The 27,022-nt window shown below is 39.2% G+C and overlaps 1 protein-coding gene across 2 annotated transcripts in view; it reads right to left on the bottom strand.

Moving 5' to 3' along the window:
• The window catches only part of LOC124595580 (protein regulator of cytokinesis 1-like), a 239,812-nt gene that overhangs the window by 101,141 nt on the left and 111,649 nt on the right, over nt 1–27,022 (bottom strand). For both annotated transcript variants that reach the window (XM_047134370.1, XM_047134371.1), the window contains exon 7: nt 19,980–20,144. In XM_047134370.1, the coding sequence (XP_046990326.1) occupies nt 19,980–20,144 (165 nt within the window). The remainder of the gene's footprint in view (nt 1–19,979; nt 20,145–27,022) is intronic.

Here is a 27,022-nt window from a genome sequence, read left to right as displayed (position 1 = left end):
GAAACAGAGGATGACTCGCGTATAGCTGAAATACTAAACACGTTTTTCCAAAGCTGTTTCACAGAGGAAGACCGCACTGCAGTTCCTTCTCTAAATCCTCGCACAAACGAAAAAATGGCTGACATCGAAATAAGTGTCCAAGGAATAGAAAAGCAACTAGAATCATTCAACAGAGGAAAGTCCACTGGACCTGAGGGGATACCAATTCGATTCTACACGGAGTACGTGAAAGAACTTGCCCCCTTCTAACAGCCGTGTACCGCAAGTCTCTATAGGAATGGAAGGTTCCAAATGATTGGAAAAGAGCACAGGTAGTCCCAGTCTTCAAGAAGGGTCGTCGAGCAGATGCGCAAAACTATAGACCTATATTTCTGACGTCGATCTGTTGTAGAATTTTAGAACATGTTTCTTGCTCGCGTATCATGTCGTTTTTGGAAACCCAGAATCTACTCTGTAGGAGTCAACATGGATTCCGGAAACAGCGATCGTGTGAGACCCAACTCGCTTTATTTGTTCATGAGACCCAGAAAATATTAGATACAGGCTCCCAGGTAGATTCTATTTTCCTTGACTTCTGGAAGGCGTTCGATACAGTTCCGCACTGTCGCCTGATAAACAAAGTAAAAGCCTAGGGAATATCAGACCAGCTGTGTGGCTGGATTGAAGAGTTTTTAGCAAACATTTGTTATCAATGGAGAGACGTCTACAGACGTTAAAGTAACCTCTGGCGTGCCACAGGGGAGTGTTATGGGACCATTGCTTTTCACAATGTATATAATTGACCTAGTAGATAGTGTCGGAAGTTCCATGCGGCTTTTTGCGGATGATGCTGTAGTATACAGAGAAGTTGCAGCATTAGAAAATTGTAGCAAAATGCAGGAAGATCTGCAGCAGATAGGCACTTGGTGCAGGGAGTGGCAACTGACCCTTAACATAGACTAATGTAATGTATTGCGAATACATAGAAAGAAGGATCCTTTATTGTATGATTATATGATAGCGGAACAAACACTGGTAGCAGTTACTTCTGTGAAATATCTGGGAGTATGCGTACGGAACGATTTGAAATGGAATGATCATATAAAATTAATTGTTGGTAAGGCGGGTACCAGGTTGAGATTCATTGGGAGAGTCCTTAGAAAATGTAGTCCATCAACAAAGGAGGTGGCTTACAAAACACTCGTTCGACCTATACTTGAGTATTGCTCATCAGTGTGGGATCCATACCAGATCGGGTTGACGGAGGAGATAGAGAAGATCCAAAGAAGAGTGGCGCATTTCGTCACAGGGTTATTTGGTAACCGTGATAGCGTTACGGAGATGTTTAGCAAACTCAAGTGGCAGACTCTGCAAGAGGGGCGCTCTGCATCGCGGTGTAGCTTGCTCGCCAGGTTTCGAGAGGGTGCGTTTCTGGATGAGGTATCGAATATATTGCTTCCCCCTACTTATACCTCCCAAGGAGATCACGAATGTAAAATTAGAGAGATTCGAGCACGCACAGAGGCTTTCCGACAGTCGTTCTTCCCGCGAACCATACACGACTGGAACAGGAAAGGGAGGTAATGACAGTAGCACATAAAGTGCACTCCGCCACACACCGTTGGGTGGCTTGCGGAGTATAAGTGTAGATGTAGATTATACACACTTTTTAAATACATATGATATATAAATATGTATACAATAAATATAAGGGAAACACTGTCAGCAAAAATTTTGGAAAGATCTTGACTGATTTAATTCAAATTATTACATTTTGCTCTAAGAAATGTTTCAACAGGCATAAGCTACATATTTTTTAATATATATGGCACATAAATATGCATGTTAGTAAAAATCTTGTAAAATTCTTGACCAACATATTTCCTATTCTTACACAATTCTCTAATAAACTTTACAATGGACACTATGTAAGAGGAAGCACTGTTGGAAAAAATCTCGAAAAGTTCTTGACCATACTACTTCAAATTGTTACACATACATGGGATATCTACCAGATCAGTAAATGATCCCAAATGGCTAATCAGTGTAAATTGGCTTGGAGATTGTTGCTGCATCTGCTAAAAGCAGAATTTTTCGCAGCCATTATTACTGTTAACAACACTGTGCCACTGAAATAACTTACTGGAAACAAAAAGGAAAGAAGGTTAATTTAAGAAACTTATGAAGAGCTACTATTTTTCAACAATGAATACTTAATATTGAGACTTTCACTCTACTCAAGGGGGGAAAAAAAATGTCCAAGATTGAAGAGGATCATGTGTCATGTGAAAACACATATGTGTAAAAAAATTGGTACCGTTCATAATCGAAGCCAAGAGTGCCTTGTGACAGTTACACATTAATTACACATTAACCATTTAATTATGAACTGCAACCATAAATACAAATTTTGTGTAGAAGGTAACATATGTTTCATTTTGAGATTCCTGTCATCTTGTCACATCTGTTTCAATAATGCGACTACATAAATAGGCCAGATTCCTTTAGTCTCAGGAAAAATTGCTTCTGTTATTGATATATTTTCTGGATGAGTGGTGACAACTAAGACAGTCCGTCCAATGATAATTATAATTAACATTGTGCTAAAATGCACACAGATAATGTTTATTGATGTTTGCGGCATTTCATGTGATTCAGTGACTACATGTGAGTTTTAAAAAAAGCTGAGCATTCAAAGGAGTTTTGGGCATGCAGCTGACCTTCATTTACTATTCTCCATGATATTTTTACTGGAAACCTGGCATTTATCATCAGATGAGCCATCGAAGAGTAATGAATGCTTCTCCCATCCCACAATTTATTATTGGTGTGTATTCTGCGTGTGCAGAAAAGGATGTTACTGTGGCCAAAACTGTTGTCTCATACTACACTGAATGTCTGGTCGAGATACAATGTTCGACAGGAGGCGGCTCATTTGGTTGCAAAAGACAAGTGAGCTGTTTATGTTTGGTTCAGTATTCTTCCACATTGTGTGTGTGGTCTGGCCTATGAAGGCCACACAACACTGGAAACGTATTTTGTAAATCTGAGCCTTCCACAACAAAAAAAAAACTGTCCTTCACTGATCCCAGGCCTGCAGTCTTTGATGGTGGGTGGACAACCACTTTAACAAGAAATTTCCAGACCATTCTATCTATTTTGAATGAAACATTGCCAACAAAGGGAAGAAAAGTTAAGGATTTTGCTGGCATGCTCTTCATCAAATTCCTGGTTCTTTGTCCGTTAATTTACAGTTTAGAGTATCCATTTTCTCTGAACACTGTTTTTAGATGGATGACTTCTTTTGGCAACTTATCTGAATCCGAGACTGCAAGCACGAAGTGCAAGTCTTTGCACACTAGCAGTTTGCAACAGATGACAACTGGACGATTGTAAATACAAACGGATATGAGTGGGCTTACTATAAATTGAATGTCCCAGAGAGCCCTGCAGTTGTAATCTCTTGATGGTCTCTTGAGGTAAAGAGGAACATTTTACGAGTACAGAAGTTTTCTGTTACACATGTCCCATACGGTCATATTCAGTCTTCCCAAAGGTAGAATTACTTATAGATCATGCATCTAATCCACATACATAGTACAAGGTAACAGTACAGCTGCATTACCATTATTCAGTACCATTCTGTCAGGATCCTCTACGAGGTCATCTTATTTATTCTGCAGAATCCACGGGAAGGCATTGTATGTCGACTATAGCTATTATAGCACCATTGACTAGTGATAAAAGGAATGTTGAGAATGATAGGAAACTATTTTTGCTTAGTAATTGTGGCAGGAAACAGATTGCAAATTATCTAAGAATGTCAAACATTTGTTTATGAGAATGAAGATGTAGCGTATCAGTTAACAAAACTCAAAAATATTCCACAATATGCTTTGGACTTGCTGTTCAATAGCCATCCATTGACTGCTTCCCACACTACACTATTCACAATCACAAATTGTTGATTTTGGGGAGGGGACCGAACAGTGAGGTCTTCAGTCCTATCCGATTAGGGAAGGATGGGGAAGGAAGTCAGCCATTCCCTTTCAAAGGAAACATCCCGGCATTTGCCTGAAGTAATTTAGGAAAATCAAGGGAAACCCAAATCAAGATGGCTGGACGCGGGTTTGAACCATCTTCGTCCTGAATGCGAGTCCAGTGTGCTAACCACTGCGCCACCTCGCTAGGTCACAATCATTAATGCTGGGAATTTTGGAAAATTTGATAATTTAACAATACATAACGTATAATAAAGTGCTAAGACATGTATAAAACTACACTGATCTGCTGGTAACTTGTATTTACTAAATGTTACTTACTTTATGTTTCACATGTAGCACATGAGTAGCACAACATTCTGACGTAAGTATCTTCACAATAGCAGCTGTATATGCTGAGCTGACAAACACAATGTGAGCAACAGCCAGTGATTGCAAGAAGATTCTGCCATTCAATGTTGGAAACCTCCGTATTCATTATACCAGCTGAAAAACGCTCCTATATGAGCGCAAAAAAGGTGAACATGCTCCTCTTTAAAAGACTCTGGCCGAAAACTGGGAAACAACAACCAGCCAGCTGCCTCAATTTCCATTCCACCTTCTTCACCGTTAATTTTGGCATATGAACATATTCGCACTCTTTTAATACACAACATTCAAAATCCTTTTCCTCTTGCCTCTCTTTGCAGTGATGCCTTCATACTCAGCATCACCCTCTCATGGCCACTGTCTATACATGTCTCTCCCCCACTGGGACTTCCTATTGTCTGTTTCTCCCAGTGTCTTCATCCCTTTCTCTTGCTGTTATTTCTCATTGCCTCCTCCTCTTCCACTTGCACTATCTCTCTGGCCCACTGCCATTGTCTTCACCCCCCCCCCCCTCTCTCTCTCTCTCTCTCTCTCTCTCTCTCTCTCTCTCTCTCTCACACACACACAAACACACACACATTGTCAATATCCATTTCTTTCTCAGTTACAGTGCGCTAACTTTCTCTCGAACCACCACTGGCTCCTCTCCACACGTCTTTGCCAATGGTTTGCACGATGTTTTGACCATTAGACTACGAAACTTTAACATATCATACTGCATACAGAGCATGGGGGAAAGTGGGCACTTCCTTTAATTTTAATGTTCACTTTTTTGTCAGCAGCTTTTAAAGAGGAGCATATTCACATTTTTTGTGCTCAAACAGTAGTATTGTTCAGCTGGTTCCCTTCTTTACCCTGTTACAGCAAGGTGTGCTAGTTCTATAAAACTAATCTGTCGGTCTGTAAAGTTTTGACAGTTTATTTATATACTTCAAAATATTTATACACCACTACTTTGACATGTATAAATAACAAGTAAGTATACATAATATAATGTCAACACAGAATATCTTCCCTGCAACACAAGTTCACTTTGCACTACTTTACATAACAAGGCACATTTTTAGTCTACACCTACACTATAACAAAAAACTGTGGTGTTTGATTTGCAAGTACAATGAATTTTTTATGACAAAATTTCATATGGTGCTTATGTAGCCAAGTGTTTTCCGTATTAGCTTTCATTAAGGCAATCAATTTATTAGCAATGCCTAACTCTTCCATTGCTGTATACAGCTTCCTTCTGTCAATATTGTCATAGGCTAATCTGAAGTCTCAGTCCCAAAATCTTTGCAATTTTCTAGTATTTGGCATATCATAAATAGCTGATCAACAGTAGACCTTCCTTGACAAAACCCTCACTGATAGTCACTAACACCGCTTTCAACATATGGTGTAAGCCTTTAAGGAGGATGTTTGAGAATATTTTATATGCTGTAAGTATTGGGTAAATTGCCTTGAAGTTAGAGCACACCATAATATTGCCTATGTTCCATTAGTCAGGGATACATTTGTCTGCCCAAATCTTAATTACAATTTTTACTGGCTCCTTTATATACGGGTTCCTTGCATTTACAAAGGGTGAGAGTCCTTTGTTCTCAGCTGTACCATCATTCAACAGTTCATCAAAGTGCTGAGCCCTTCTTCTGCATATTGCTACATCCCTACTCAAAAACTGAACCATCTGTATTTCTATGCAAATTCATCCTTTGCTGAAAATCCTTTCAGCTCTTATTTAACTTCCGCCAAAAAGCTCTCACTTCACTCATTCCTTTCAGTTGTTCCACTTTTCCCAGTTCTTTCCTTACATGCGCTCTCCTCTGCTTTCTGTGCAGCCTCTTTTCTCCTATTTTTGCTATTCTATAATCTTTTACAGATCTCAGGGTATAGTTTATCTGATGCAGCATTCTCTTGTAGGCTTCATTGGTAATTGCTGTTACTAACGTGCACTCTTAACCAAACCAGGCATTGTATATAGCCCAATTTACTCTTGTTAGAAATTCATTCATCAGCAGCTTTTGCAAGTGTTCTTTTAGGTTTTTCCATATTTCCTCGATACTCTCACTGTCAGGAAAGTGTGCTAGGTATTCTTTGTATTTGTTAGAAAATCTCTGAGCAGACTCTGGCTCCATGAGCTTACCAATACATAATTTTCGTGCATGAAAACCACTTATCTTCCTCACATTAGCTATTTGACTTCTGATTGTTGCTATGCAAGGTAATGAACACAGTCAACATTAGCACCCCTGTAACTTCTATCATCCATGAGTTTAAACAGCAGGGTGGCACTCAAATTGGATTAAAAAAAAAATTCTTTGAAAATTCCAAGTGTGAGGTTGAAGATGGTATCAAGAAGCTATATGGAACAATATTCATATAATTAACAGACTCTGAAATATAAAATTTGTGATTTATAACAGAAAAAAAAGAAATACATTCAATGCTGGGGTAAAAACACAGAATTCCCAGAGTTTTTGTGAAATTCCTAAAATTCCCTGAGATTTCCCCAATTTCTCCTGGAAAACTGTAATTCTCTGATAATTCCAGGTTCTCCAGGTGAATCACCACCCTGGACAGATGTCTTGCATCTATTAGGGGATGCTCAATTTTGTTGAAAGTATTTTCATATGGATATTTCCACATCATTTTATGTGTATCTTAAAAGTTGTACTAGCCATTACCATATTTTTTGAAGAAGCAAAGTGTACAAGTCTGATCCCATTGTCATTTGAGTTATGAGTTATGTAGACTGTATTTTCCAATACAAGACTGATATTCATCTTCTTTCCCTATTTTAGCATTCACATCTCCAAAAATTATCTTACAGTATCCTCTCAGACATTCAGTGTACAGTTCATCTAACTCATTGCAAGAAGCAGACTTCTCTTTTTCACTGTTCTCTTCAGCTGGAGCATGTGCACATATAAGAATAAAACAGAAAAATTTTTCCTTGATTCTGAGTCTGCACAATATGGTTCATTTCACATGGAAGTCCATAATAAAATGTTTCTTCCTGTTATTAACAGTAAAACAAGTAACAAACATGATCTTTCTTTTGGCAGCTATAAAATATCAAGTGATCCTTCTTCTCTATCATTCCTTCACCTATCTCACATCCTGAACAGCTATAATATCCAATCAGTATTCATCCAACTGCCAAAGGAATTTTCTTAAAGCACCAACTTGACAGAGAGTTAGAACATTTCACCTTTAGAAATCTGTCAGTTCATCATAAACAGGTCTGGCCAGCCATTTCTTTGCTGGATTTCAGAACATTTTATGTTTACAGGTTGGTTTGTCAGCCTAACACTAACCCCCAGTGATCCTGGAGTCCCAAAGTTTTCTGTCATGTTAAAGTGTCGGGAACTCGCTTTTCTGGCTTGCACGTCTTAGTATACACTGAAGGTACCTGTTGTTCAGGGGCCATGGCATGAATGGGTGTGCACTGGACTTTGTAGTTATACATGGCATTTCCTGTCACTTGCTAGTACTTTTCCACTAGCAGTAAATGCACACACAGGGCCACATACTACGCCTTTGACTTCCTTTTTGTCAGTCAAAGTAAGTCTGTTTCTTAACAAGCTTGAACCTGAGCAACGGACTGCTGTTAAACACATCCTAAAGTATCTTCAAGATACAAGACAAAAAGGTATTGCCAGTAAATGCAGTGCTAATAAGCTTTGCTGGAGGTACAAATACTCATCATTCAACAATGAGCTATGTCGGTGTACTGACCAGTGGACCTGTTACATAAACAACTTACAGGCAAAAATGTCTAGTCAGATCTATGACAGAAGCAGAGTATGTTGCAGCATCTGCTACAGCTGCTGAAATCACCTGGCTTTGTACATTCTTTCAAGAGCTTGCAGTTAACATAAAGCAACCAAAACCACTCTTTGGGGACAATAGAAGTGCATCAGAATTAATGTGAAACAATGAGCGTTAGAGAGGCACTGAACATATCAATATAAGGTTTCATTACATTTGCGAAGAAATAAATTATGGTTCTATTCTTGTTTTTAAATGTTAGATCAGTTGACGGTCATGTTCACAAAAACACCATCAAAAGAAAAGTTTCAGGTCAATTTTAAATCATTATTGATTGTGCCTTTAAAACCAGCAAACAAGAGTGGGAGTACTGTGTAGCACAGCTTGTTGTGCTGATTACATTTGCATGTCTGTGTGCAAGTATAATGTTTTTCTATGTCTGATGTTTTATTATCTTTGTTGCTTATGACCAGTATACGGTCTTCTACTCCTTTGCATGTTTGCGTTGTTTTTGTCTTTTAGGAAATGTTTTGTGTCTTGTGTTTTAAATGTCTGTTTCTATCCAAGAAGTAAATCACATTCATCACATTCAGAAAAAATGAGGTTTTACTGTGGTAATCAAGTCTCCAAAGCGTATTCAATTACATTGAGGGTTTTATTTGGAAAATGGAAAGGTGAATGATGGATCAAATGAAGCTTTACAGTATCCAAAAATTTGACGGAGATTATTTTCAACTACAGAAGTATCATATGGAAATTATCTTGCGAGCTGAGAAATTACTACATGTCATTGATGGAAGTAAAGTAAGGGCAGCTGAAGGTGCAGGCTTATCGGATGAGCTTAATGCAAAACCAATGCCTTTTATCTGGTTGGTATGGAATTCGACAAGCTGGAAACTTATGTTGTGTGCTACAGAAAATGGTATGTGGAATTGGCTTAAGATAATTCATGAGAAGGGTTCTCCAATAAAATAGCATTGAAACAACAGTTCTTTAAATATACATTGTCACTCTGTGATACACTGCACAATGTATTGGTGAAGATGAAGCATTAGCAACAGTCTTTTGCAGATGTTGGTGAAGCAGCAGGAGGTACAAATAAGACTGACTAAGTTTTAGGTGGTCCTCTGGGAGTGAATGCTGAGACTTCATACCACCTGGCTGACAACTGGCATTCTGCCTCTGTGACAAGAAACAGGGAAGAAGTTTGCATATTAGTCGAGGCATGTAACCTTAAGGAGCAGTTCGGTTGTTATATCTGACTTCGGATCTTGTCATTGGAGCATCAGTAGACTACCTAGATGGGTTTACATGCTTTATCTGAGCTTTGCTGCTGAATGGGCAGTTGATGGACTTACGAAGTGACGCCTAGAAGGATTGTATGGTGCCAAACAACTGCAAGTCCCGAGCAGAACCCACTGACTGCAATTGACGGTGGTATTTAGGACAGTGCCCAGACAACGAAGATATGAAAACTATGGAAAATGTTCCATTTCATGAGGCTGTAAGTGGATTGACGTTTGCTGCCACTGTGACAAGATCTGATATAATGCTTCCTGTTACACAAGGAAATCAATTTCTTAACAATCCTGGACCTGAGCACTGGACTGTTGTTAAAAGCACCCTAAATTATCTTTGGGACACAAGAGACGAAGGTGTCAAATACAATTGTAATAAGCATTAAAAACAATTCCTTGGGTGAGTCATGCTTTTTTGATGCAGCACTATCAACAAGCCAAACATTATACCCAGTGGTAATAAGCATTAAAATCAGTTCCTTGTGCCTGGTCATCTGTTCTGATCAGCACTCCTGATTTGTGCATCAGAGCTTTATGTTTACGTTCTTGACTTTCTCTTGACAATTTCATCAGTCTACTCTTACATTCAGTCTAATAATGACCTTTCTTATGAGGGTAACTGCATTCACCATTCTTATTATTCAAAGAACTTTTCCTTAAACTGCTTTGCAGATACTGACTCAAAACTTTAGCCCTTTTGTACTTACAGAGTGACATCTTATAATGAAAGAACTGTTGTTCTAATGGTTTGGTTTGTTTTGGGGAAGGAGACCAGACAGCGTGGTCATCGGTCTCATCAGATTAGGGAAGGACGGGGAAGGAAGTCGGCCGTGCCCTTTGAAAGGAACCATCCCGGCATTTGCCTGGAGCGATTTAGGGAAATCACAATGTTGTTCTAACGCTACTTTATTTAGTGCAGATCATTGCTCATGACTTATCTTCGGCCAATTCCACAAACTGTTTGCTGTAACACAACATGACTATTTGCATCTGGTCAAATTCCTTACCAGGCGAAATAAAAGCATTGCTTTTGCATTAAGCTCATCCTACAAGTTCTTTGCACCTGGCCTTACATTACTTCCATCAATGATACCTAGCAATTTCTCAGCCTGAGAGATAATAATTTCCATTTGATACTTCAATTATTTCCGTCAAATTTTTGGATACTGAAAAACTTTGTTCAGTCCATCTTTTTCCTCTTCACTTTCCAAGTAAAACCAACAATATAACAGAACACACTTTGGAGACTTGATTGGCATAAAGAAAATGAAACATTACTCCAATAAATTATCATGTTTCTCTAGGCACATAATCTGTTGCAGGCTGTATATAAATTATAAAATCATATGATGAATGAGGCTTATTTCTTGGATGAAAATGAAGGCCTTTAAAAAACAAAATATTTAATAAAAAACAATGCAAATGTATCCAAAGGAATAAAAGACCATGAGCTGGTCAGAACTGCTGAAGATAATAAAACATCAGATGTAAAGAGACATTATACTTGCACATACACATGCAAAAGTAATCAGGACAACAAGCTGTACTACGCTACATTTATAACTACATTTACGTCTCAGACCTGATGTCACATGCATAAGTACAGTAAATTTGAACTCTGGCTCTTGATAATGAATAATGACATCCAAAAAAAGTTTCAAGGTTCCCTGAGATCACCATAATTAGAACACATCATAAAAAAATTTGACGACTTACCACAAATGGAGATTACAGAATTGGCCATACCCACAACTGGTACTTTTGGTACCCAAAAATTATGTTTTTTTTGTCTTTTCATAGGAACTACTAATGAATAAATTGTCTTTATACAGGCTGCCTAAGGCCGTACCCTACACCACACCTAATGCAAAAGAACCAATCGATTTGATCAGTTTGCCTGGACTGGAGGAAGTGTGTAGTGTTTTAAGAACTATATTTTCATCATAACTGTAATAACAAGAAATAATGAAATATTATAATGTTTTAATTCATGAGAGTACAGCCACAGCTTTTGTGGCCAGGCATAACCTCACTGCTGAGGTTAACAAATGCCAAATATAACTGAACTTGTGAATAGAAAAACATTAGCTGATTACCATCCTCAACATGACTTAATGTAGACAAATTTTGAGTAAAGGTAACAACTCACTGAATAGTAAAGTTGAGTCATCGACGATCTTATTGACACGCGCGCGCGCGCGCGCGCACACACACACACACACACACACACACACACACACACACACACTCACGTAAGTTTGTGTGTTTCTCAAAATGTGGAATAGACACAAGAAATGGTTCAATAAAAGAATTAGATGGTTACGAAGGGAGACAAGGATAACAATTTGCAGGTTTGGGAAATGAAAATACAAGAAGATTCATTTCCCAAACCAACAAATTGTTATCCATAGTTCCCTCCACAACCACGGGGCGGTTGTAAAAAGTATCAGGAACATTTTTTTTTCCTGATGTGACTGCATGTTGCAGTACACTCGCGCCATGGGGGCAGGGCGTGGCCTTCACCATGCACCAAGTTCCAGTTGTCTGCGAGCTTTTGTTCAGGCAAAATTGTGTTTTTTAGTGGAACAATGTCAAGTGATTCGGTGCAAGCTCATAATGCAGTGAGCAACTGAATAGGGGTTGTTGTTGTTGTTGTGGTATTCAGTCCTGATACTGCATTGATGCAGCTCTCCATACTACTCTATCCTGTGCAAGCTGCTTCATCTCCCAGTACCTACTGCAACCTACATCCTACTGAATCTGCTTAGTGTATTCATCTCTTGGTCTCCCTCTACGATTTTTACCCTGCCCTCCAGTACTAAATTGGTGACCCCTTGATGCCTCAGAACATGTCCTACCAACCCATCCCTTCTTCTAGTCAAGTTGTGCCACAAACTCCTCTTCTCCCCAATTCTGTTCAATACCTCCACAGTAGTTATGTCATCTACCCATCTAATCTTCAGCATTCTTCTGTAGCACTACATTACGAAAGCTTCTATTCTCTTCTTGTCTAAACTATTTACCATCCATGTTTCACTTCCATACATGGCTACACTCTATACAAATACTTTCAGAAACGACTTCCTGACACTTAAATCTATACTTGATGTTAACAAATTTCTCTTCTTCAGAAACGCTTTCCTTGCCTTTGCCAGTCTACATTTTATATCTTCTCTACTTTGACCATAATTAGTTATTTTGCTCCCCAAATAGCAAAACTCCTTTACTACTTCAAGTGTCTCATTTCCTAATTTATTTCGCTCCGCATCTACCGACTTAATTTGACTACATTCCATTATCCTTGTTTTGCATTTGTTGATGTTCATCTTATATCCTCCTTTCAAGACACTGCCCATTGCGTTCAACTGCTCTTCCAGGTCCTTTGCTGTCTCTGACAGAATTACAATGTCATCGGCGAACCTCAAAGTTTTTATTTCTTCTCCATGGATTTTAATACCTACTCCGAATTTTTCATTTGTTTCCTTTACTGCTTGCTCAATATATAGATTGAATAGCATTGGGGATAGGCTACAACCCTGTCTCACTCCCTTCCCAACAACTGCTTCCCTTTCGTGTCCCCCGACTCTTACAACTGCCATCTGGTTTCTGTACAAAATGTAAATAGCCTATCGCTCCCTGTATTTTACCCCTGCCACCTTTATAATTTGAAAGAGAGTATTCTAGTCAACATTGTCAGAAGCTTTCTCCAAGTCTACAAATGCTAGAAACGTAGGTTTGCCTTTCTTTAATCTTTCTTCTAAGGTAAATCGTAGGGCCAGTATTGCCTCACGTGTTACAACATTTCTACGGAATCCAAACTGATCTTCCCTGAGGTCCGCTTCTACCAGTTTTTCCATTCGTCTGTAAAGAATTAGCCTTAGTATTTTGCAGCTGTGACTTATTAAACTGATAGTTCGGTAATTTTCACATCTGTCAACACCTGCTTTCTTTGGGATTGGAATTATTATATTCTTCTTGAAGTCCGAGGGAATTTCGCCTGTCTCATACATCTTGCTCACCAGATAGTAGAGTTTTGTCAGGACTGGCTCTCCCAAGGCTGTCAGTAGTTCTAATGGAATGTTGTCTACTCCCGGGGCCTTCTTTCAACTTAGGTCTTTCAGTTCTCTGTCAAACTCTTCACGCAGTATCGTATCTCCCATTTCACCTTCATCTACATCCTCTTCTATTTCCATAATATTGTCCTCAAGTACATCGCCCTTACTCCTTCCACCTTTCCGCTTTCCCTTCTTTGCTTAGAACTGGGTTTCCATCTGAGCTCTTGACATTCATGCAAGTGGTTGTCTTTTCTCCAAAGGCCTCTTTAATTTTCCTGTAGGCAGTATCAATCTTACCCCTCGTGAAATAAGCCTCTACATCCTTACATTTGTCATCTAGCCATCCCTGCTTAGCCATTTTGCACTTCCTGTCAATGTCATTTTTCAGACGTTTGTATTCCTTTTTGCCTGCTTCACTTACTGCACTTTTGTATTTTCTCCTTTCATCAATTAAATTCAGTATCTCTTCTGTTACCCAAGGATTTCTACTAGCCCTCGTCTTTTTACCTACTTGATCCTCTGCTGCCTTCACTACTTCATCCCTCAAAGCTACCCATTTTTCTTCTATTGTATTTCTTTCCCCCATTCCTGTCAATTGTTCCCTTATGCTCTCCCTGAAACTCTGTACAACCTCTGGTTTAGTCAGTTTATCCAGGTCCCATCTCCTTAAATTCCCACCTTTTTGCAGTTTCTTCAATTTTAATCTACAGTTCATAACCAATAGATTGTGGTCAGAGTCCACATCTGCCCCTGGAAATGTCTTACAATTTAAAATCTGGTTCCTAAATCTCTGTCTTACCATTATATAATCTATCTGATACCTTTTAGTATCTCCAGGGTTCTTCCATGTATACAACCTTCTTTCATGATTCTTGAACCAAGTGTTAGCTATGATTAAGTTATGCTCTGTGCAAAATTCTACCAGGCAGCTTCCTCTTTCATTTCTTAGTCCCAATCCATATTCACCTACTACGTTTCCTTCTCTTCCTTTTCCTACTGTCGAATTCCAGTCACCCATGACTATTAAATTTTCGTCTCCCTTCACTACCTGAATAATTTCTTTTATCTAATCATACATTTCATCAATCTCTTCATCATCTGCAGAGCTAGTTGGCATATAAACTTGTACTACTGTAGTAGGCATGGGCTTCGTGTCTATCTTGGCCACAATAATGCGTTCACAATGCTGTTTGTAGTAGCTTACCTGCACTCCTATTTTTTCATTCAATATTAAACTTACTCCTGCATTACCCCTATTTGATTTTGTATTTATAATCCTGTATTCGCCTGACCAAAAGTCTTGTTCCTCCTGCCACTGAACTTCACTAATTCCCATTACATTTAATATCCATTTCCCTTTTTAAATTTTCTAACCTACCTGCCCGATTAAGGGATCTGACATTCCACACTCCGATCTGTAGAACGCCAGCTTTCTTTCTCCTGATAACGACGTCCTCTTGAGTAGTACCCGCCCGGAGATCCGAATGCGGGACTTTTTTTACCTCCGGAATATTCTACCCAAGAGGACGCCATCATCATTTAACCATACAGTAAAGCTGCATGCCCTCGGGAAAAATTACAGCTGTAGTTTCCCCTTGCTTTCAGCCGTTCGCAGTACCACAACAGCAAGGCCGTTTTGGTTAGTGTTACAGGGCCAGATCAGTCAATCATCCAGACTGTTGCCCCTGCAACTACTGAAAAGGCTGCTGCCCCTCTTCAGGAACCACACGTTTGCCTGGCCTCTCAACAGATACCCCTCCGTAGTGGTTGCACCTTCGGTACGGCTATCTGTATCGTTGAGGCACGCAAGTCTCCCCACCAATGGCACGGTCCACAGTTCATGGGGGGAGTATGCCATCAAATTTTGTGAGTGTGTGTGCTTGTGAAGGCCTTCTGTAACACACTGAAGAATACCCTGCCATTTCAAACAACATAATCACAGGAGATGAAACTTGAATATCCAAATAAGACTCAGAAATAAAATAGCAAAGTTCTGAATCATACATTGCAGCAGCATCTCATGCAAAAATTGCTCCAATGAGAAAATCCAGAGTGAAAGTCAAGCCCATCATTTCCTTCGACACCAAAACGGGGAGAAGGTGAGGGGGGTTCCACTACGGATTTGTACCTGTGGGGCAGACAGTGAATGGTGCCTTTTACCCACAAGTGACAAAGACTGAAAAGAAGGGTCAGCCGAGTGAGGCCAGCCAGCACCAGAAATTGGCAATTACACCACAACAATGCACGTATCCACACCTGCTCCAAGGTCACCAACAACCTGACGATAAGCAGCATCACGATGATTTCTGAACTCCTTTACAGCCCCCGCTTGCCATCAGCAGACTTTTTCCTACTCCCAGAAGTGAAATCCCCCCCTCAAAGGACAAAATCATGGGGCTGTAAGAAGCTTGCATGCATAAACTTAAGAACCTGCCTAAATCCACTTACCCGGGACCTGTGAGTTGTGGTAAAGTAACTGGCAAAAGTGTGTTGATGTAAACCCTCAAGCGCTGTACTTTGAAAACTTTTGAGATAGTGTAGCAAGATCTAAAATAAATCTCTCTCTCTCTCTCTCTCTTTTTTTTTTTTTTTCAAAACTTGTGCCTATCGATGACTCAATGCCTCTACTATTTGTCAAGCTGGTACCTTTACTCTTAAATTATTTATAATCTGCCAGAACTTTCCATGCCAGATTTAAAGTAGAAGAAGACTATTTCTTTATTGCAATTGTATGATAATTTTTAAATTGTGTGACACAGCTCTCCACACTACTATATCTTGTGCAATCCTCTTCAGCTTTAAATAACTACTGCAATCTACACCCTTTTGAACCTACTTCACTTTATCTCCCACTCCAATTTTTACCCCTCACACTTCCCTTCAAAACTAAACTAGTCTCAGAATGTGTCCTATCAACCAATCCCTTCTTTTAGTCAAGTTAGACCCCAAGTTCCTTTTCTCTCCAGCTCTATTCAGTACCTCCTCATTATTTCCTCTCTACCACAGCCATCATCAGTTATTTTACTACACAACTAGAAAACTAATCTACTACTTTTAGTGCCTTGTTCCTTAATCCAATTCCCTCATCATGGCCCGACTTAATTTAACTACATTTCACAACCTTTGTTTTGCTTTTGTTAATGTTGTTCTTGTATCCTCATTTCAAGTCACTGTCCATCTGTTCAACTTCTCTTCCATGTCCTTTGCTGTCTCTGACAGAATTACAATGTCATCGGCAAATCTCAAAGCTTTCATTTCTTCTCCCTGGACTTTAATTCCTAATCCAAATTTTTCGTTGGTTTCCTTTACTGTTTGCTGTATGTACAGACTGAATAACATTGGAGATAGTTATGTTCCTACATTCCTCTGGAAACGAAATTTATCTTCCTTCAAGGTCGGCTTCTAACAGTTTTTCCATTCTTCTGTGCATAATTTGTGTTAGTATTTTGCAACAATGACTTATTAAACCGATAGTTTGGTAATATTCACACCTGTCAGCACCTGTTGTCTTTGGAATTGGAATTATTATAGATATCTTGAAGTGTGAGGGTATTCTGCCTGTCTCGTACATTGTGCACACCACGTGGAATAGTTTTGTCATGGGTAGTTCTCTCAAAGCTTTCACTAGTTGTGAAGGAATGTTATTTATTCCTGGGGCCTTATTTTGACTTAGGTTTTTCGCCACAGTATCAAATTCTCCTCCCAGTATCATACCTCTCATCTCATTTTCATTCCCATCTACATTCTCTTCCAGTTCTATAGCATTGCAATCAAGTTCATTTTCCTTGTACAGATTCTCTATATACTCCTTCTACCTTTCAGCTTTCCCTTCTTTTCCTTTCTTTCTATGCTCTTTGTATTTATACATCTGCTTTCCTTTCCTCCAAATGTGTGTCTAATTTTCCCGTAGGCAATATCTATCTTTTCCCTACTTGTATATGCTTCTATGTCACTACATTTGTCCTCAAGCCTTTCCTGCTTAGTCTTTTCCACTTCTTGTCAATCTCATTTTCTGAATGTTTGCCATCGCTTTTGCCTGCTTAATTTGCTGCATTTTTATATTTTCTCCTTTCATTAAAAATTCAACATCTCTTATGTTATCCAGGGTGATTTCTACAATGCCTTCTCTTTTTACCTATTTGATCCTATGCTGCCTTCACTATTTCATTTCCCCTTTGCTTTCTACTCTTTTCCTTTCCAATGTTTTAATCTATTGTTGCCTAATGCTCCCTCTCAAACTTTCAAGATTCTCTGGTTCTTTCAACCTATCCAGGTCCAATCTCCTTAATTTCCTACCTTTTTATCCCTTTTTTCTGCTGCACTCTACAGTTCATAACTAATCAATTGTGGCCAGAGTCCACCTTTGCCCCAGGAAATGTCTTACCATTATGTAACTAATTGGAAACCTTACACAGTCTCCAGGCCTCTTCCATGTATACAGCCTTCTTTCATGGTTCGTAAACCAAGTGTAAGCGATGACTAAATTATGCTGTGTGCAAACTTCTACCAGGTTGGTCCTCTTTCATTTCTTACCCCCAGTCCGAATTATCCAACTATTAACCCTCCTCATCTTTTTCCTACTATCTAATTCCAGTCCCACATCACAATTAAAATTTCCTCTCCCTTAACTATCTGTACAATTTATTGTATCTCATTATAATGTAGGGAAAGATTCCATGTGGGAAAAATATATCTAAAAACAAAGATGATGTGACTTACCGAACGAAAGCACTGGCAGGTCGAGACACACAAACAAACACAAACATACACACAAAATTCTAGCTTTCACAACAAACGGTTGCTTCGTCAGGAAAGAGGGAAGGAGAGGGAAAGACGAAAGGAAGTGGATTTTAAGGGAGAGGGTAAGGAGTCATTCCAATCCCGGGAGCGGAAAGACTTACCTTAGGGGGAAAAAAGGACGGGTATACACTCGCATGCACGCTCACGCGCGCGCACACGCACACACACACACACACACACACACACACACACACACACACACACACACACACACACACACACACACACACATATCCATCCACACAAATATGTCTGCATATGTGTGGATGGGTATGTGTGTGTGTGTGTGTGTGTGTGTGTGTGTGTGTGTGTGTGTGTGTGTGTGTGTGCGCGCGCGAGTGTATACCCGTCCTTTTTTCCCCCTAAGGTAACTCTTTCCGCTCCCGGGATTGGAATGACTCCTTACCCTCTCCCTTAAAACCCACTTCCTTTCGTCTTTCCCTCTTTCCTGATGAAGCAACCGTTTGTTGCGAAAGCTAGAATTTTGTGTGTATGTTTGTGTTTGTTTGTGTGTCTGTCGACCTGCCAGCACTTTCGTTCGGTAAGTCACATCATCTTTGTTTTTAGATTTATTGTGTCTCATCATATATTACTCCACTAGCTTCATCATCTGCAGAGCTGGCTGGCATATAAACTTATACTATTGGGTATTGATTCTGTGTCTATTCAGCTATGATAATGCATTCACTTGTTTGTTCATAGTAGCTTACCTGTATTCTTATTCATTATCAGACCAACTCCTGCATTACCCATGTTTGATTTTCTATTTATAAACCTGTACTCACCTGACCATTAGTCCTGTTCATCCTGCCACCGAATGTCACTAATCTCCACTAATCTAACTTCTATTTATCCACTTCCCTTTTTTAAATTTTCCAACCAACCTGCCCGATTTAGGGATCTAACATTCCACACTCCGACCCATAGCCTGGCAGTTTAGTGTTTCCTGATGACAGCCTCCTAAGTAGTTCCTGCCAAGAGATCTGAATGGAGGACTGTTTTACCTCCAGAACATTTTACACAAAGAGATGCCACCATCATTCAGCCATCAATAGAGCTGCATGCCCTCAGGTAAAATAATGGCTGTAGTTTTCTATTGCTTTCAGGTGTTTGCAGTATCAGCACAGCAAGCCCATATTGGTTGATGTTACAAAATGAGATCAGTCAATTGTGCAGACTCCTGTCCCTGAACTACTACTACCCCTCTTCAGGAACTATATGTTTGTCTGGCCTCTCAACGGGCACCCTTCTCCACTGTGGTTGCACCTATCGTGCGGCTACATGCGGCAAGGCATGCAAGCCAGTCCACTATGGCAAGGTCCATGGCTCATGGAGGACTGGTGGGGTGGGGTGGATAAATAGTGAACAATAAAATTACAGGCTGTAACAATATAACTCGCCAGTTTCACATCATTCAAACAATACTACTAATCAAAATTAGTTCTTTGGCATGGAAACCTGGGATACACATGTATGACAAGATATCTAAATAATTGCTTGGAATATATCTAAAAACAAAGATGATGTGACTTACCAAACGAAAGCACTGGCAGATTGATAGACACACAAACAAACACAAACATTATGTACTACCTCTCGAAATATTCTTCATACAGTAATGAAGAAAAGCTACTGCAACACGGTGTGACAAAGTCAAGTAACATCATAAATTGAAACAATATTTTCATAACTGTCAAGAGGATTCATACCGCTGTCATTGTTGAAATGCCAATGCCTTTGTTGGTACGTAAGAAATCTCCTTGATATGTTGCATCCTCTTTAAGACGCACCCAGAGATTTCTTAGCTTATCCCAGAGAGCGTTAATACACTTCCTTCTCTCTACAACTTTCTTTTGAAAATATGTCTCCAACTCCTACAAAATTAAGAAGAAAGATATTTCAGATACATTTTACATAAATGTGTGATGACATTTAAAAATAAATGTTAGGAGCAAATTGGAACAACATGGAAAAACAGGCTCCAGGAACAAAGAATTGGGGTCAAACAAGATGTGCTATGTGACCAAGAAACTGTTTTAAAGTTCTACTATTCAATAGTCAAGTAAAATTTGTGCCATGAAAATTCAGAAAGCAAGGAACACTCAGTCATACAATGGAATATGCTAACAATATTACAGAAACTGTAAAAACAAAATACACTATCACATCGTTTGTTCTATTTCTCTCCAGTCGCCACTGTTACAAATTGATGTAACAAACGTAACACTAGTTTAAGCAACCTTAGCAATGTAACGAGGACTTCAGAACCAGTTGTCTTGGTTGCTGCTGAATCTTCTGTATTGTATGTTCTTAGCCTGTGAAACTTCATCACACTTCTGACATTTCATCCAGAGCTGTGCCGTTAGGTCTGAGGGACCTGAATTTTTGTTTTAACTTTTCCCACTGTATACCTCCCTTCTCCCTGAAGAAGGAACCGATAGTTCTGAAAGCTAAGATGATGACCTAATTTCTACTTTCATGTGTGTGTACTGGCAGTACTAAACATTTTCCTCCCTGAAGGTATTAGCTAGTAATTCTCTCTCTCTCTCTCTCTCTCTCTCTCTCTCTCTCTCTCTCTCTCTCTCCGCAATTTATTTTTCCCTCGATACAAAATTTGGAGCTTGATCGACATAGAATACAGATATGGTTAGCTGATTAGTAAACTGAAAATGGAGCCTACCATTCTGTGACACGTAAAAACCTCGAAGCTAAAAGTTTAGGCTGCTGACCAAATTTATTTTTATTTTTATTTGTAATATGCACAGTTTCCTGTTTCCTTTCCACCGTCATCTAACACAAAGAAAAAGTCCTCATTAAAATATACAGTTGTTCCTCTCAAAAATTAAACGCAGAGTATTAAACTGTGGTACACTTGAATGTATGGGGCACAGACACACCAATGCATAGGTTCTATTGTCAGACTAAAAACCTATTCTTTAGTAAACCTTGTTCCATACACAGAACACATAATCCTCTCTGGCACCATGATAAATTCAGCCTGGCACCCAGTTTTAATCTGCCAAGACAATTCATATCAGCACACAATCTGCTGCACAGTGAAAGCTCAATATAGTGTAATCCTGCTTAACCCCACATTTCTGACTGGGAGGAATGCCACGGCCAGGCAAATGGGCTGATCAACTGCACCTTATTCGGCTATCACTTCTCTCTCTCTGATCCATGGCAGCTGACTAACTGTCGAAGAAAATGTTGCCACACCTATGAGCAATGGTTCCCCAACAAGTCTTCTTGGCCACTGAGTCAAGCTTGCCTGTTTCTCTGGACTCTTAACATACCATGGCCTCCATCAAAGTGCTACTTTCTTCTCTTATTATTGTTGCAGAAGAAAAGAGTATAATGATTTGTGCTGTTTTCTCTGCCTGACAAATCTGTTGAATCACTTTGAGGACATTTGAGGAAGCTGAGGTAGACGTTTCACTTGATTATGCTTCATCTGCTCCAGTGCCTCTTAAATATGTGGATTCAGAAATGGCAGCTGCCAAGAGTGTCTACCCACCTTAGAACTGCCAGTGAGCATTGTAATTAGACTGCACTACTTAATTTAAATCTGAAAAAGATCACTTTAAAAGCTGCAGTGGCTTTTTACACTAGGGATACTGTTGCCCACCTTCTGTTCAACAGGAAAGATATTCCACCTGTAGAACAGAGTGCAATGTATAGAATTTTCTGCAGTCTGTGTGGAAAGTTATATGTGGGTCATCAGATAGGGCTATTACCACTAGACTGACTGAGCATGAAAGAAGCTGGAGACCGAGAAACAAAGACTCCACCTTTACTGAACATGCTCTAAATGAATGTCATTCATATGATGTAAAATGTGATGTCCTCCATAAATGAACTAAAGGGAGAAAACTAACATTACTTGAAATTCTGGCCATAATAAACACCAATCAAATAATCCTGACTTGGTCCTTAATGACAAAACACAGTTCCACTACTGACCCACATTAAAGTAGCGGCCAGTTATTATTCCTCTCACCATTAGCTAATAAGCTTGTTATAACTGTTCCACACCCACTTTTCATAGGTGACATTCTTCCCCTCCCTTTATTCAGTCTGTTCATCACATTCACCAGTTTGTCCACATGACACAGTAGCCTACGTCATTATTCACTTGTACAACATTTCTGTTTTATATGCTGACATAGTTTTAATATTTGAATATATTGTAATGTAAGATTTCTTTGATCAGTGTATTTTAGGTATTAAAATATGCTTGTGTTTTGTATCAATACAGTCACAAGATGTCACATATCTTTGCACAGCATTCTTTGTACAGCTCTGAATTCTTGCTGAAGTTGTGTGGACTATCTGTTAAGTTATCTGATAATGGCCTAAAAAGCCAAAAGTCGGTTCATAATGAACTAATAAATATTATTGCGGAACATTAGTATGTTGTATTCTTGTTGTTACTAAGATTACCAAAAATATCAGCGGTCCATGCACAATGCATGCGTATAGTCCTGACATGTTTCCATGCATGTGCACTACACAGAAGTACCCTGATCACTGGAAATACCACACAAATCACAAAGGGAACTGTCTGACTTTTTGTAGAGTCACTCATTCAAATTAAAAATTCCAGAGATCTCAGGGTTCCTATTTATTATGTAATTGTTTTTTGTTATTATTTATTAAGTATGTTCTGCTCTCTAGTGTAAATATCATGGAACTATGTTCTGGAAGCGTGTGAACATTATTAATTCCTAGTATATATACTTCTGTGCGCAGATGACGTGTGTACCAATTTTCTTTATAATCTATAAAACATTTTTGTAGCATATGACTGATGGAAAGCAAACAGTATCTTTCCCGATTTTGTTTTAAACATGAAATCAATACTGACCATTTCCGTAATTTTTAGTACCTCTCCATAACCGCATAATGAAGGTGTTAAATCCATAATAATTATGGACAATCTGTAAAAGTCAGCAGCTATGTATCACAATTTACAAAATATTTATATTTTCTAGGACATTTCCATTGTTGCAAGTTTCTAGAATGGCAGAATTGGTCAATTTGACAATGTTACAATTTCTCTTCTGAATGTAAGTAGATAATCTAACAATGAAGTGGCAACGATCAGCAATCATGTAGAGTTATTGCTGCTCATTGTTACATCTTGGCACGTTCCAATCTGACACAGTTTATACCGTGTCATTCAGGTAATATTCTTTGCCCATGAAAAATGTCTTTTGGAAGGAGTTCAGCTGTGAATGTTCTAAATGAGAGAGGAGGTCCCACTACTTACTCTTTCCAATGAGTAGACGAATCAGCACTTTCAGTCTTATTTTTGACAAATCAGTGCCACATCTCACGAAGAAATACACAGAATCGAACATGCAAAAAGTATTACAAAACAATGATTGGACCATGACATTTGGGTAACTGGAAAAATCGATAGCTGTCATATATGCTCATGATATTTGCACAAAAGGTATGCCTGCACATGATCTTTGGTCACTTTCTTGCTCATCTATTTTCATGAAGGATGTTATTCCAAGGAGCAAATTTCAGGAACTTCTCAAATTCTTCCATTTCAGTAAAAAAAAAAAAAAAAACACACACACACACACACCCAGCCTGAGCGGAACACCTGCAAGCCAAAAAATTTGCTCCTGTATCTGAGATGTGAGGAAACTTCAGGGAAAACAGTACTCATTCTTACTGTCCTGGGTAAAATTTAACCGCGGATGAGCAGCTATTATCAAGAAACAAGACGCAATCAATTGATCCCTATGAAACTTGACAAGTATGGTCTCAAATTCTGGATCACTGCCAATGTAGCAACAAAGTACACACATAATTCTTTCTCATCCTCAGAAAAGAGGACACACAGAGAACAAAGCAATTGCTCAGAGGTGGTTGTTCTGTCTCTCAGAGCCATTTATAAATCAATGAAAAAACATGACAACTGACAGCTTCTTTGCATCTTTTCCAATTTTTAAGATAATTGAAAAGAAAAATTTATCACTTGTTATGACGAATAAGATACACTGTAAAATGCTTGATGATTAAAGAAGCCAAATGCATTCCACCACCAACCTGTGCCAGACTGGCAACACGGACTGCACGATAACTATATATCAAGAAAAGACAAACAGAAATGTCATTCTTCTGAGTATACTGCACGCTGAAGCAACAGGAAGAAAAGAAGAAACCTGAAACCATAAGATTCTACAGGGTAACAAAGTGTGGGACTGAATATGGTCGATAAAATGACCCACAAATAACTACAAAGGCTGCATGTGGCAGATGGTTGATACAAGTCTTCTACAACATGGCAGACAAGGCACCAACAAATGCACGAGTTATCTACAAAATAGTAATGAACATGAAAATAGAAAAGAAGAAGTCCATACATCAGCTGGAGATAAAGAGCAGGAAGGACAGGCAAAGGAACAAAGTATAGGACCAAAATCGTCTACAAAGCGGAAGACATGGCAGCCCTGCCTTTGCAAATGCAACAAGATAGTGCCAAATGTGTGAAGTGCCACAAAGCCATGTGTGGAAAATGTGCACGTAAATCAGAAATCACCTGGCCTATGTATGTGTAGAATATGCCAATGACTTGAGTAAAAAGCAAAACAAATCGGTGTCTAGAACACATGCAAGTACTTAATCACTGCTCAAATCTCAATTTTTTCCATCTTCGCAAATCACTATGCAGGAACAACAACAGAGCCACATCACTGCCACAGCTCCCTTCCAAGAGCACTGATGTGGCACATGTTACAGGCAACATGTCCAACGAATATCACGTGAACAAATCATTGCGCTAGCACTGACCTCTCGTGGTGATTCCGAGAACTTTTCAAACCACGCTCGTATCCTCCAGAGACTGCAATAGTCTTGCCAGCATTATTCTTGCATATAACGCTTGCATACATGGTGGAACTAACTCCAAATACTGGTTAAGAATGCAAGTCGAAATTCTGGCATATTCTATTTACTTCCAGAGTGAACTGTTGAAGCATGCATGTGGTGTTCAACACTCACTTTCTATGTTAACAATCTGTATGGAATGTCACTCCATGGCTGCTCTATTTGCCTCCACTAACCCCCTTGTTGATCAAAACTGCGGAAGCGCAATTCTGATAAATTCGTTCAAGTCGTTTGTATCTGCATCCCAAATATGGTCTGAGGTATTCTACCTCTTGCATCCATCCAAAATGTTTTAACCCTCCTTGGCTCCATCTGCTCCTTCAACTGTGCATATGCCCCAAGCAACTTTTTGTCTTCCTTTGACACCTCCTTAAGCATTTAATACTTATTTGCTAATTACTGAACCCCTGAAAACACCACCTCTAATCTCCTTATTTTGTTTCAAAATTCCCATACATTAAATACTAAACCCAATGACCATCTGATGGCTGGACAATACTATGTCTTGCTGCCTGAAAAATACAACTCCTCCATCCAGGCGATGATTTTGGAACGCTCCACTCCACCCCGATCAAAGAACAGCACTGCCAAAAGTAGCATTCTTCTCCTCTTGCCTTTCTCCGTATGGCAACCTGTGAACAGGAATCATTATTAGCTCCCGTCAGACTGGGATCATAATCACCTCCTCTTGGACAGGGATCATTATCACCTCCCCTCAGAAGCCGGTTGTCTCCAAACAGCATGTCTTATATCACACTAAAGATGATTCCACCTTAACATAATATATAACCTTATCCGAAATAGCTTCAATAACCTAAGCAACAAAATGAGAATATCCAAAACACAATACATATCAACTAATTCCTCGGCCTCAACATATACAGAGCCTTAGGCACAAAGACCACCTCTTCCTGCTTCTTCCTCATCTCCTTCCTTGACTTCATTAATAACCCTCATGTGCTTCTGCCGCATCCTTGAATAGTTGTGCGTCATTGGCCTCACTGGCAACTTTAGACATTAACTTACTGGTGATGCGATTTCAATTACTTGGTACAAGCCTTGGTACCATTTACAGATTTGTTTTTAATGATTTCCTTTTCAGAATATAAGGACTTGAATCACCCCCCTTTTACCCACTTTGTACTGAGGTAATGTTACCACTCGCTTTACTGCCTCTTCTTGCTTCTCCAATGCCTTAGTAATTGCTTCGTGGGCCTTTTTCCACATTTTTGTCACAGTTCTTGCAAATTATCAGTCCAACTCTACATTCCTGTCTCCTTTCTGTCTAATCAGGTTGAATGGCGATGCATCTTCTTACACATTCCACCTCAAATAGCAACAACCCTGTGTTAAGTGTACACTTTGAGGTTATGTGCACTCACTATGCAGGATAAATTCGTGTTCCAATCCGAATGGTGCACATTCACATAATAATTAAACATCTTCGCAGTTGTCCGATGAACTCGTTCCATCCTCGCATTAGCTTCAGGATGAAATGATGTAGTTCTTAATGTTTCTACTTTTAAAATCTGTCACAACTCTTTTACTGGGCCTGACATGAAGTTTGTTCCTTGGTCTGTAATTATTGTCTCTGGCATCCCAAACTTCATTAACAACCTATTAATTAATGCTTGTGTGTTTGTGACTGCCTGTTGGTCTGGCATTGGTACCATTTCGATATAATGAGAAAAATGATCTACAATGGCCACACAATACAGTTACCAGCTGGTGTTGAATGTTTCGTTTGTTTTTTTAGCACTGAAACTGAAATTTTTCTGTCTCGCTTTTGCTCATAATGGTTAGCTTCAGGCACTGGGAACAAAGCGACTGTGAATTTAGTTCTGCC

Source organism: Schistocerca americana, chromosome 2, assembly GCF_021461395.2.
Source record: "Schistocerca americana isolate TAMUIC-IGC-003095 chromosome 2, iqSchAmer2.1, whole genome shotgun sequence".
Classification (NCBI taxonomy): Eukaryota; Metazoa; Arthropoda; class Insecta; order Orthoptera; family Acrididae; genus Schistocerca; species Schistocerca americana.
This window is presented reverse-complemented; position numbering and strand designations above follow the sequence as displayed.